The following is a 13,915-nucleotide window of genomic DNA, read 5'->3' on the forward strand; positions in this document are numbered from 1 at the left end:
GCGACATCCTTTCTCTTTTATTTTGCAAGTCATACAAATTCCTGGGGAAAAATAATCATTGACTAGTAATTTGGAAGCCAAAACTCATGCTTGCATCTGAGGGAATCTCTACAAACTGATCACCCCTACATTTCACCCTTTCATGGAGAAAAGCTGCATATTTACCCCTTTTATGTAGAAGAATACTGGCATGCCGGCGTCCATTGCCATTCTCGACGTAGCAGGAATAATTCCCCAGGTCTGCCTCTTCGACTGAGTCAAGAATCAATGAGATGGAAACCTCCTGTTCCCCGAGATGTTCCTTGAGAACCCTGAGGAAAAAAACCAACCACCACTGCTGTTCTGCTTGTACCACAGTGAAGTTTTAGATAATCATGACATAATAATGCTACTTACAACTCACGACTCTCTGGCTTCAAATTTGGCTATGGTTTGATGAAATCTTAATTTAATTATAACATGCCCTTTTCTTCCTCACTTCTAATGAGGAGGTTTGGCTTTGTAAATGTTAATGAGAGCTGCAGTTCATTGTCTTCTTTAAGCAGAATGATATGCACATGGATAATGTATCATTGCACACTTTGATGGTGACCCTGATCCATGAAGTCTTGGAATGGTAGAGGAGAGAATATCGAAAACAGTTATTCTGGGGGTTTAGAGTCACACCACAAGTCTGGGCCAAACACAATATTTGTGCTTTTTCTGAGGGTCTACAACACTCTACTCAGAAATAATATATTCATGCCATGGTCTGAGAGATAATTTCTAGAATGCCTTATAAAATTTGATCATGTTTTATCAAACAGTAGGAAGAACTGGTACACCAGGTGCCGCTTGCTCATACAGATTATAAATAAAAGGTGCCACCTGTCTTCCCATTACTTTCTTTCCCTCTTAGCAAGACCATCAGTGGTTTCAGGAACTCAGGAAAGCAAATGACAAATTATTCCAGGCTGTTCCCTCTTGTCACACCTGACAAAAGAAGTGGAAACGAGCTTTTCTGCTCCTCCCTCCACAAAACAAGAAAGTTGTACCAGGGCCATCAGATAGCCAAGCCACTTGCTGACGGACTTAGGAAAGGTTTCAGCACAAAATGTAGCTGATTTTATTGTCATGTGCCATTTAGTGTATTGATCTTGACTTTTATACAATAAACTTAAAGTACACTGTGGTGCAATACACTTCCTTTTTGCCTGTATCTGGGGATGATGACCTTGAAAATCTCTGTGGTCTTCTTGATTTTGTAATTGTATTGGGCATAACTTCTTTTTCTTGGGTTTTATTCCTCTATCTCTCATTTTCATTACAATTATTATTAATAATAAGTTTACTATTATAATTAGTATTACAATCTCTTATTTTGTCTCAATTATTAAACTTTTCTTACCTCAACCCACAAGTTTCACTTTTATTCTGGTACTTCTCCCCACCTGAGAGTGAGTGAGTGGCTGTGTGGAACTTAGTTGCTGGCTGAGGGTAAACCATGGCATGCACACTTAATTTGCCTGAATTTCTGAGTTTGAATTTCTGAGTCTGAATTTCTATGATACATAGAAACAGTGATATACACACATACAGAGTTATAAATGAAAAAGGAATCTCTTCAGATCCAAGCAGATACTTCATATTGGATAGGATTTAGTATGCTATCTCAAGCATGTAATTCTCAATAAGAAACCACTTTTGTCCTTAATTTCCAAATGAGGCAGCACTTTTAGGAGCAGAAGTACACGGCGTGAATTGCCAGATCCTCTCCAAAACAAGTATTTCAGCAGATAGAAGCAGCCCACATAACAGGATGCTTGGCTCTCACAGGCCAGATAACATCCTAGGAAACTCAGATTTTTTTCATGAAGAAATCAAAACATTCTAAAAGGGAAGTCAGACTTCAGCATTTATTTAAGGCTTCATGTTTGAAAATACTTTTTTGAGCTGTTTTTCTCAAGACGTTTATTTTTTCTTTATTTTGTCTTACTAAGTCTATTAATGGTTGTTTTTGTAGATCACCACATTTTGAAAAGGTTACTACATAAATTCCAGCTGGTCAACACTACAGCTCTTTCTGGGTAGCTATTCTGCTTTTGCAAGTCTCTAACATCAGATTTGGCTGAGAAGGGCATTTTTCTGTTCTCTACTGGTGGAGTCAAAAAGGTAAAGCATGGATGTTGCAAAAACAGAGATCAGACCCAAAGTGCTCCTCAGTTAGTCTGTGATAAAAATTATTACATTAAATATAAAAAAAATGGAGAAAAAAAAAGCGCCTTTTCTTTTACCTAATGTCACTTTCCCAGACTCGACTGTCATCCAAATCTTCAATAAACTTCTCCCCTTTCATCCAGTAGATTAAAGGACTGACGTCTCCACTATATCCAAAAAAAGCTCGGCAGGTTAGATTAGCAGAACCACCTGTTGCAAAGAATGTAAGAAAATATGTTTATTTCAAATTTAAAATCAGTTGCTTTTTAAAAACCAAAATATTCATAGAGCTCCTTGATTTCCAGCTGCTCTTGAAAGTTTCCAAGAGTATCTGCTTGCCTTAACACTAGGTTCAATACATTTTCTGAAAATAAATCCAATAAAAATGAAATAAAATTATAGGTAAAAACAGGATTTTTTTTTTTTCAATAAGTTTTCTGTTTGGTAAGGAAATCAGAGACTATTTCAAAAGGAGATAATTTTACAAAATATTTCCATATTTTCTCTGAAAAAGATAAAAGTTAGGTAAAATAGACATGCAATTACACCTGTGTTAGTTTGGTCTTGCAATGGTTTCTGCAAAGAGACTGGTATTCCTGTAGAGTTCCATTCCCAAGGGATATCTGGCAGAAACACGTGTGCTCTTTGCTAAACTACTTTAGCAGGGAAGTTTTAAACACTGACACTTGAAAAAAAGCACATGAGAACTAATTCTGAACATTGTAAGCCATAAGAATGGGAAGAGCCATTAGCAGAACATGCAGCAAGGAGCAGAAATTTCATATGTATGTACTGCATTACTTATTTAATCATTATAATGAGGATTTAAAAACCTAATATTCCTTTGATTATTTTCATTTCTGAATCTTACATTGTGTTTGTACCTCTTGGCTTTGGGCTTTCATCTTGAGCACGTACAGGGATCAAAATGGCACCTTGCATACATTTTGTGTGTTGGTAAGACTGGATAAAGCAACAGGACAGGCACAGAGCTAAAGATCTCCCACTCACTGCTGTAAAGAGATTTGTTTCAACATGCACCAACTCTTCTAAACTGCCATGTGCATTCCTATAGTGGATAATTACACAGCGACTTAAGGAAGGTTGGGATTTAAGGTCTTTTCACTCCTGAAGAGAGTATATTCATGGAGTTTATTTTACTGCTGAGACTAAACTCATATTTTATTTACACTTTCAATCTTTTGATTTTTGGACTTAAAAGCTGACTGACCAAAATTCCTGGACAAAAAATAAGAAAAAAACATTGTTAGCACTACTTCATCTCTACCAAGGTGCCATAAATCCATCTGGGTTCAATGAATTTCCTCAGAAATACACTGTTTTGGGGCAGGACCTGGTCCGTCTCAAACATATGATATTCCAACATCTTATTTATTTTTAGCATGGAAACAAATGCAGAATTCTGTGTAACAAGAAGATGAATAATTATTAAATAAATGCCTTATTTATCTAAAATGATTTATCATCTTCTCTAAAGGTATCTGACTCCACCGTCTGGCTTGAAGCCTCAAATTCATGCCATGAAAGGTGTGGAATCAAATGTTTGTGTTCAAAATGTGCAGCATCAAGCCAAGTACCTTCTCTGCTACTTTCACAATCTTTTTTGGAGCTTTAGGATCTCATTTCCTTTTAGTCATTTCAGGAAGGTTTGGTTGCTGCCAGATTTTTGCAAGCAATGCCTGCTAAGGAGACAGGAGTATCCCAGTACTTGAAAGTAGGATGGAGAGAAGGGCTTCATTCATAATCAAAAAGTATGAAATGGAATCTCTGAATAATGAGAAATTTTAATAATCTCACATATTCTACAGCAAAGTTGCCAAATGTAAAATGAGTATCTTCAATGAGAGGGCAAAAAGTCTCTTTCTAAAGACAAGCATAGCTCCTGTTTTCACACCCTAGGGAGTGATAGTCAGGACAGCTCCCCAGAAACTCAATTTCTCAATCTCTTCACAGCTCAAAAAGTGCCATTTAGAATCACTGGGGGAAAGATTTTTGCAATCTTGAAGCCATTTTCAGGGATTGAGAGGAGCATCGGGACACCACTTAATGTGGGTCAAGTTCATGAAAACCTGTAATGGAATGTGATAAATTTCTTGGTTCCTTGCCCAGGACATGCAAACCTGGTTTCTTAGAGCAGTTGCATTGCAGATATATACCAAGTGGAGGGGGGAGGGTTTGGTTGGTTTTTGTTTTGGGGTTTGCTTTTTTTTTGGTTTTGCATCATAATTATGATACTTGAACTTGTGAAAATATAAAACCTTAAAGGATTATGAATGTCTTGGCCACAGTGGAATCTGTTCACTCTTGAAATGGGAGAAGGTACCTGCTCATCTAAAGCCAAAACAGGCTCCTGTGATAATTGGACCTGTGGCATTATCTACCAGACTTAGAGGGAAGAGTTCTACCTAATGCATCACTGCCACTTTTTGGGCTTTCTCCAGAGCTTTCCTACCAAGCCAAGGCCCTGTCAAAACTTTATAGCTTTTAAGAGCTGGCAAGATCACAGCTAGAGAGACTGTAACTTCTGGCTAACTTATCCATGATTCACAGAGATTAGACACCACAGGTGCTGAACCTTCAAAGCTCTCCAGGTTCCTGCAGCTAACAGGTACCCCATGAGAGATGATTTTTGCTCTGAGTGGGCTTCTGAGCCTTTTACAGATGAATATTATGAGCATAAATTTGTTCTTTAAAAATAAACATCTTCTGTTAAGGGCAAAAACTGTAAAAAAAAAAAAAAAGGGTTTGTAATCTTTAGGCTGTTTTTCTTATTACATTCTTAAAGAAGTTTTCCCCCTCAATAAAGCATGCAAACATATCTTTAAGAATAGAATCTGAAGTTTCCATTCAACATGAAATAGTTGCAACTGAGAAATAAATTAGGAAGAATGTAACGCCACTTAGTAGTGCTGTGTTGATTGCAGTTACTCAGTGAAGGCCATTAGCATGCTGGGGCTTCAGCTATAAATTACCTGCACTGTCTGTCTGTCTTGACCAAACCTCACAATAAGCCAGTGGGAAGTTCATTAGCTGGCCATCAAGGAAGATTCAGTGATCAGTTAATGACCAACTGTGACCATTAATAAGGGGGTCTGGTACTCCAGAGCTCACAGCTCCTTGCAGAGGGCACAGTGCTCCCTTGGTGAAGAGGCTCCCAGCTGCAGGCACATGTAAATAAAGGCTGACTGAAGTGCAATGTTATGAATGGACAGAGTATTTTGGGAGCACACGTTGACCTCTACTCCAGAGCTGCTGTCATGACAGCGAGTGAGTGTGTGCTGTAGGAGGGGCCACATTTTTCCCTAGAAGTGCACCTCTGAAGTGCATGGACAATCTGCTTTTAAAAGCCTCAGATTTGTAGAAAACATACAACATATAATAAATATTAGAGCTGCTTTGTTTCATCTTTAAGCTAAGGTATAAACAACCCAGCAATCAATTAATAGAAATCCCTCATGGTTAACCTTAGGCAACCGTTTGTCTCCATGTGTTTTCTGTACTGAAAAAAAGTAGAGAAGAGATCTGAAAGTCATAGAAGATTCATGAATGGATATATAATGATTTCTATGCCATCAGTTTAAATTTTTCTGTAACTGCTGGATTACTACAGTTTACAGTCTATTTTTAAAGGATTTTAATTTCATGTTTTAAATTTACTAAATGTTTGCAATTAAATTACTGGGGAAATTAATCTATTTCTGGCCCTTTGCTGCAAGATGTAAATTCAAGTTAATTCCTGGGCAAACTGCTTTGTTTTGGTTTGGGTTTGTTTGATGTGGTCTTTTGTTTTGTTTTGTATTTTTTGGATGGACCCTGGAAAAGTCCAAAGGCATCAGAATAGAATTATTAAATTAAACTTATAGTCTTGCTATTTTTATTGGCATCCCCTCAAGAAAAACCCCAAGAAAATCAAAACTCCCTAAAGAAAGGATGAAGAGAAAAATAACACTTGATTTGTCAGTATAATTATAAATTTTTTAACTCTGAAATAATTCAATAAAGACATGTAAGAGAACATGTAACAAGTAAATTCAACTGCATTTTTCTTCATCTCCTTATTTCTGAAGATGAATATGCTCTTACAGTATTGAGCTTAAGTTTGTAAAAATTGGAATGTATAGCACTACATGTTCCTGCTGCTCATTGTGATAAAGTCACACTGTCAGCTCAAGCCAACTGGGTTCAAAATTAATTAGTCAAAAAGCTCTTTGCCATCCAAACTGAGACCAGTTTTTGTTGCACAGTAAGCTTCCAAGTAGAGCAGAATGCAAGATGGGACCACAACAAGGTGTGCTTCCTTGAAACCAGCAAATCCCTTGAGCAGAACAACTCAGATTTTGGGTCCATTTTCACGAATTGTCAACATTTGGGGCGTTTTGCACACTACTGCTATGGGAGCCTTGGCCCAGCAGAGGGCACTGTCTAACTTCAAAACATTATTTAAAAAAAAAAAGCAAAGTAAATTCCTAGTGTATAAGTTCTAATTAAAAACATAAGCCTGCTAAGAACGTGCTAGCTGTAATTAGAAAATCGTGAATGTTTTGTGGTTGGTGAAATGCCATCTTGCATGGTCAGTCGAAATTCCACTTTCACCACGACTCGTACAAGTTACTGTACAGCACCAGAGCACCTTCCTAACCTTTGATTTGACAGATTCTTCAGTGAAGGGCAACCATTTTTTTTGGCAGCAATTTTAATAATCAGACAAGCTCTGCAACCTTTTTTTTAGAAGATCTCTCGCAGACATGTTATGGAAGTATTTGAGAACCATGCTCAACATTTAGTAATACTGAGGGCCAAAAGACTGAAAATGTTAAATGCACTGAAAGGTGGGACTTTCTTTTATTGTGCAGTATAAGCCATTTATACTACTTATGTACAGGAAATACCTAGGCAATACCTACACGCTTACAATTATGCCATTTATTTGTAATGTTAATGTCTCAAAATGAAATTATAAAAGGTCAAGACAGATGCAATCAAAATCTTGCACACAGGAATTAAATACTATTCTTTCCATTCGCATTTGAGAAAAAATACTGTCAAAATATCAGTCTTCCAAGTGGAGGGCTGTGAAAGCTGGTAACTTCCTAGGTGTGACAGATCATCATTGACAGAAACAAGTCAATGACCCACTTGTTTTGCCAATGTTATCTGACAAGGCCAGTGGGCAGGTGAGTAGCAGCTGCTCTCATTTTCAGAGAAGTCTTGTGTCCTAAAACAATTCAACAGTTCTTGAAATCCTTTATGCAAATGTATTTAAGAAAAAAAAACTAAAAACCAAATAAAAATGAGGTACCATATGGTTTTCAGCCATGTGACTTGATCATATGATCATCTACCCTTGATCCGTAAGGATTCTCTTAGAGCAGGATGAACTGGAGAGATTCCTCTGGATTCCTTCCTTGCATACACAAAGCACTACCTACTGCTATCTGCCCTCCAGTTTACATACATATTCTTGCCAAGATACCAAGATCTTTTACTCCCTTACTATATTGTAAATGTTTTGCTGCATGTTTCATATAGTAGGTGAGGACAAAAAAAAAAAAAAGCAAAAAACCAAAGAAACAAAAAAAATCCCCAACAAAACAAAAAAAACCCCAAACAAATAATTATTTTCTGAAATATAACCGCAACCTGGGAACTGCAAAATTCTAATCTCATCGCTGAGTAGTAATTTTTTCAGGTTCTTGGCAAGCCATCAGGTCTTGCATCCATACAATTGTGGAGATACAATGTGTAAATTCCCTCTATTGTGAATTCAGTGATATTTACATTTCACTGAATGTAAGTTTGTAAGATGTAAGTTTGAGAGGGTTGGATATAATCATTCCACTAAGTGTTATCATGCAAGCATCATACAGAGTGCTGAATGTGATTACGCAGCTATAGTTTTTCATTTACAGGCCTGGCCATATTTTGCTGTGTTGCAGAGTGGAATTTTGATTGCATTGGAATCTAAAGCACAATTTGAATATGTCCTTCAGGCCACAACTGTATAGACTTAGAGTACAGAGTACCATTCCTCCACAATAAAAAAACATCAGGAGAAGGTTGTCAAGACCAGAGAGAGATAGTACTTTTTGAACTTTTACTGAATTTGTAAATATCACTATTTAGGGGAGAGGTTAAACAAATCCCTTCCTTCAATTTCTGATTATTTTTTCTTAATTGGAAAGAAAAAAACAAAAGCCTAATTCTTGTTCATTAGATTTTTCTTTGTTCTTTTTACTAAGCAGATAGTCCTCATTCACCATAGAGCTAAACTCATTCACCTGTTCAGGGTTAGCCATTACCATATGAAAAGCCCTTTGCCTTCCAGGGCTTACATCTGCCGAATCACAGTTCAGCAGCAGGACACCTAAAGGAGGTGTATGTGTGTTCCTGCTAACAGGTTCCTGCAATCACTCCTAAGATATTGGAGTCTGCAATACTTTATAAGGTGCTGAACTGAAACATACATGGTAAAGTCTAAGACTAACCTATTGATGCCTTTTCCTGGTCTTAAAATCAGGAGTCAAACATGGTTAGAAGGGAAAAAGGGATTTTACCTCTGTATTTATTTTAAGCATCCTTAGGTGCACACCGCCAGGTCAAATGCACCTCAATTCACAGTGCAAAAGATCTGGTATAACATTATAGGTCTTACTAATTAACATATCTATCAAAGATTCCCCAATGAGAGGCTCAAATGAGCCCCCCTCCCCAAGGAACCTTCCCCTGGATGGTTCTATCTTAGTTTACAGAATGTGTTCTGGAGAGGACCTTGGTATCTAGGGCATTTTGATCCCTAGCTACGAAGCTTCTAAAATGTTTAGTCTCCCAGCTTGACAAACAAGTCCAAGACTGTAAGCCAAAAACCACCAAGAACACAGAAGTTGTAAAAAGGTATAAAAGGGGTATAAAAGAAAAGGCAAAAAATCATCATGGCATCACTTATGAATATTAACAATTTTTAGTGGGCTGATGCATAGCTTGTGAAGGAAAAGAAACCCAAATCCTTTCCGCTTTGAAGGGGCTCTTTCACAGCAGGACTGTCAGAGAGAGAGAGAGAGAGTCACTGAAGAAAGCAACCACCAGAGCAGACTGCAGAAAAAGAAGTGATGTATGGGACTTGGGGTTCAAAATGCCCAGAACATCTCTGAGGTACATAGATTGTCAAACTTGCCCTCATTTCACAAGAGGTAACAAAACCCCTCAACCAATAATCTTGATTTTCCTAACAGCAGGTATTTCCTCTTGATAAATAGTAATGTCAGGCTGATAAATTAGCTGTTCAGCAAGTATTTTTCGCTCCTTCCTCTTCAGAAGTAGAGGCTGGAGTGGGAGAAAACTATCACAAGCATAAAGCAAGTATTGCTAAAGAAAAGGAAAGCCACTGCAATTATTTTAGAGGCTTGATTTAACTTTTACTCTAGAAGCTCATATTTTCTACTTTTTTTTTTAGAAAATGCATTTATAAACACTTTTTTACTGTTCCCTCTCTGTGAGATCAAAAGATAATTTGTTTTTAAACAACTTAGCTGTTTTTAGATATAAGTCACAAGAAAATATCCTAGATAACAAAATATCTCCAATTGAAAGAAAAAAAAAAAGAGAAAGAGGGGGCTCTAAATGTCAAACTTCCCATGTTTGTTAGCTCTTACAGACTTGTGTCTTGGGAGCTTTAAATCTATTCATATCATGCACAGCTCAATATTGTTCAGTGTTTTGTTTCTGGATTCTCTTTAAACCACACTGCCTTTGATTATGCTGTTGTGGTTTTTGCATTTTAGTGATATTACATGATAAAAAGACAAGCCTTAACTGACAGCTCAAAGTTCCCATTGCACAAAGGAGTCCATAAGGGCTCCCATAAGGGATCATATGGTCTCTTCCTGTGCCTGGAAAGACTCCCCAAGTCACACAGCTGGGGCTGCCACTGCCCCTCAGCAGTCGCTGATCTCCATAAAAGCCTCGTGTCTTTAGCTTTGTGAAGTCCTGCTCTGAGTCATACTTTGGAAAACTCCTAGAAAAGCAGAGAGGTTTCCTGTTTAAGGCCTTCACATTTCAGAGAGTTTATATTGCAAAAAAAAAAAAAAGAAAAAGTTTCAATGTATGTCTCTCTGGTAAAGAATACTGATAAAAATTGCAATTAAGACCTATAAGCTCCTGGCGTTCTGTAGGTGGCTCTGGGCCTCAAGAAACTACAAAGCTAGAATAGTTTCTTTACTAGTAAGAAAAGACAGTTTCAAGCCATTACAGCTCTCACTACGTATTTCTCCATCCTAAACAGAATCCAGAGCTAAAGCAGCAGCAGGTTCAAAGAGGGACTTCAATGGCTGTCTTGGTCAGAACACTCAGCTGTTGCTGAGGAACTACTTGAATAACTCACAATAGCCACTTTATTTTCTTTTGCTTGTGAAAACTGTAGATATGATTGACTTTTCCTTTTTTTTTTCTTTTTTAACCTGAAGAGTGTTGTTTCAGCAGATAAAAGCATTCGAAAGTTTTGCTGTTGAGGTTTTTTTATAAATCCTGTTTTCCTCTTCTTTCTGAACAGAATATAGTGGGTTTTCTTTGGTCTCTTGTGGGTGCTTGTCCATGTCAAAAAACTCTGCTCATAAATCATCACAACCAGTACCTTCTCCCAGTCTCCCTCTCAGGTGCACTGCACAACATTGTACAAAGAATAGCAGATGATGTTCTGGATTCTAGAAAATGATAAATAACATACTTATTTTCTCAAACTTCACAAACGACTTCATGTGTCAGATCACACTTAAATGTAAATATCAACAGTCTTAAGGAACAGACATCAATTCAGGTTAAATACAAAATCAACTTCTTGTGGCTCTTTCAGCTCCTAACTGTTCATCCAGTTGATATCTTTGGACACAGAATTTAAGGAAGGACATTGGAAAATGTTTTTTTACTGGAATGCCTCATAATAGCTGCTCTTTAACTGCTTTGGAAAGAGGGACTGCAGTGTTTGTACCATCATTAGGTAATTTGAGTGCATACATCCAATTCTCAGCTTTGGAGTCACGCATATATATTAAATAATAAGTTGTGGGTTTATTTTCCATTGGTCAGCCTGACTACTCTTTTCCTCTCTTTTCTCTTTCTTCATAAGCAAGTCTACCATGGACTGAGTAGGCTACAGGAAATTATTTGTGTAGGGAGGTATTCTGAAAAATGCTGTAGAGATAGGCTGCATATGGAAGATTAAAAAAAAAGAATAAATTAGAGCCTTTGAAAGTAGCATGCACAGTGTCACCTACACCTGGGTTCATGCTAAGGAAACTGAGACTCCAACTTACAAACAGAAAATAATTAAACACTGTCATTCTCTGGTGGTCTTTCTCTTCAGCACACACTTGAAACACTAGCAGTTCTAAGATTTTAACGAATTAATCTGCTCTGTCAGATCAGATTATATGATGGAAAATGTCATTTAGAAAAGATCCAGACTAGTTTAGCAAATATTTGAATGGGGAAAACTACTGCTCCCATGAAGCACTGTGGCACAACAGGATAAATACAACTGAAATAAACCACATCTATTATGTAAATCAAAATACTTCAGTTTGGTTCTAAAATATATGACACCACTAGTCTGTTCAAATTTTCACCAGGAAAGCCATTAAGAACCACTGAAAATTGGAGCCCTGATGAACTGAACCTACTGATTATGAATAAAACAGATAAATAAAATCAACACCAACTTTCAGTTTTACTGCAGTAGAGCCTCTGATGCTAGAAAGGGATTTTATATTTATTCATACTAGGTTTTTCTACATGAACAAAAGAATGAAAAAGAGTGATATATATATATATATATACATATATATATATATATATATACCTAGTTTAAATGTGCTCCTACTTTAGACCATGGTGTTCCTACCTTATAGCAAGAAGGTGCATTGCAATGGATAGAGAAAATACTAATTCTTAGCATAACCTCAGAAAAAGTTTGCCATTTAATTAAGTATCATATGGACTAGTATCTGTTTATATAATTTTAAAATCCTGGCACATCAAATGTTTCTATTGCATAAAAATGGAAATGCATGCTGTTCCTAAGAGCATTAGGCTTCCTGCTTTTACACAGTAGTCATTACATTATGTAGTCTTTCTATTTCTCTTGCATGTGTTAGTCCCCTGCTTTCCTAAGAAAACACTGAAACAAAATCCATTAGAACAAAACCCTCTCGTTCACAAAGATGAAAATGGAGAAACTCATTTGCTCCTCAGTGACAAATGTGCTGTACTCTTGGACCACACACATGCTGGAATATTCCACTGCTATTGATCAGCTTTCTTTCCACGTGAAAGGCAGACAGGCATTTTTTAGATTATACCTCAATATAATTGCAGATTGATAGACAATGCTTGGGGAAGGCAGCTGCACAAATGCCACCAATGGAATAAAAAAATCCAGCTAGCACTGCATAGGTGCTACCTGACTTTAAAGGAAAAAAGTTCAGAAATGGGGACAAGCTTGAATTTTTGATGCTGTACCCTGCTTTCTGACCTGTGGAGCAGAGGACCTGAGTCACAGGATTTCCCACAGGGAGAAAGATGTCTGGCCAAAGGCAGGATTCCTGCCACACATTCCTGGGCCACACAGGTCCAAGCTCCAGGTCCTCACTCTGTATGAAGGCTCCTTCTCTATGGCTGTGCCTGCCTACTGCTCCAACCCCTTGTGTAAAGGGGGGTGAAACCAGTCTCATTCTGGTTTTGACGTGGGTGAAGACCAGTGAACTTCATTCCCCTCTGCAGAGAGTAGCTATTCTTGAATCTCACAGGCCAGAGTGGGAGAGTTGTTCTTGTACTCCTAAATAACACCTGACCAAGGGCTGGCTTCATGTTGGCTGTCATTCTTTAGCAGGAAAATGACCTGGCCAGACTGAGAGTACTGTAGGAAAAAGCAGAGCCTGATGTCCCTGTATGTGTTTGAAGTAAGTGCAGTCCTGGGAATCATAAAATGTGATTCTCCCAAAACAACTTCCTTCTCAAGAACAATTAATCATCAAATTATTTTGGTTTCCTGCATATTTTTGTCAGGAGGAGATGTTCTTGAATACTGGAAAGTCTCAAGAGCAGCAAGGCTGAAATGATTTATCTTCTTGCAGCAGCCATATGGGCCTAGTTTCTCTAGTTCATCTTCATTCTCCTTTAGTTGAAATTTCCATGGTTGCACACAACAGGGTCCTGCCAGCTAAACTTCTGAGAGATTTAGGGGTCCTGTATCTGAAGCCAAATGCATGAGGTCAGCAAGAGGGATATTAATTCTCTTTACTTATATAATTGTGAATTTCCCGACCAGTCTGCACAACCTGCCCCCTTGTGTGGCATGCCCATCAATGCTGTAATCTCTCCTTGTTGTATTGTTTTGTTTTGGTTGTTTTTTGGGTGGTTTTTGGTTTTTTGGTTTTTGTTTGGGGTTTTTTTGTTTGTTTTTTTTTTTTGTTTGGTTGTTTTTTGGTTTTGTGTTTGGGTTTTTTTGTTGTTGATGTTGGGTGCTTTTTTTTTTTTTAATATTTCCTAAGTGTTCTGAGAGGCATGGAAGTAATGGCATTTCTAAAAAGTAGAAGAAAATGAAGGAACATTTCACCTTGTTCCATTCAAGCCCTGGGAATACAGAGTACTGTCTACAATGTTGTTTGTGCTTTTAACAGTTTCTGCAGGTCTCAGAGCAAGGACTAAA

The 13,915-nt window shown here is 37.5% G+C and overlaps 1 protein-coding gene across 3 annotated transcripts in view; it reads right to left on the bottom strand.

The window, feature by feature from the left end:
- IL1RAPL1 (interleukin 1 receptor accessory protein like 1) overlaps positions 1-13,915 on the bottom strand; it is a 696,566-nt gene that overhangs the window by 33,391 nt on the left and 649,260 nt on the right. For all 3 annotated transcript variants that reach the window (XM_042035783.1, XM_042035787.1, XM_042035797.1), the window contains exons 7-8: positions 2,274-2,406; positions 166-311 (exon numbers count right to left, since the gene is read on the bottom strand). In XM_042035783.1, the coding sequence (XP_041891717.1) occupies positions 166-311; positions 2,274-2,406 (279 nt within the window). The remainder of the gene's footprint in view (positions 1-165; positions 312-2,273; positions 2,407-13,915) is intronic.

The sequence above is a fragment of the Corvus kubaryi genome, unplaced genomic scaffold (assembly GCF_017639235.1).
Source record: "Corvus kubaryi isolate FWS band 111438036 unplaced genomic scaffold, C.kubaryi_AGA036_p1.0 133, whole genome shotgun sequence".
Lineage (NCBI taxonomy): Eukaryota > Metazoa > Chordata > Aves > Passeriformes > Corvidae > Corvus > Corvus kubaryi.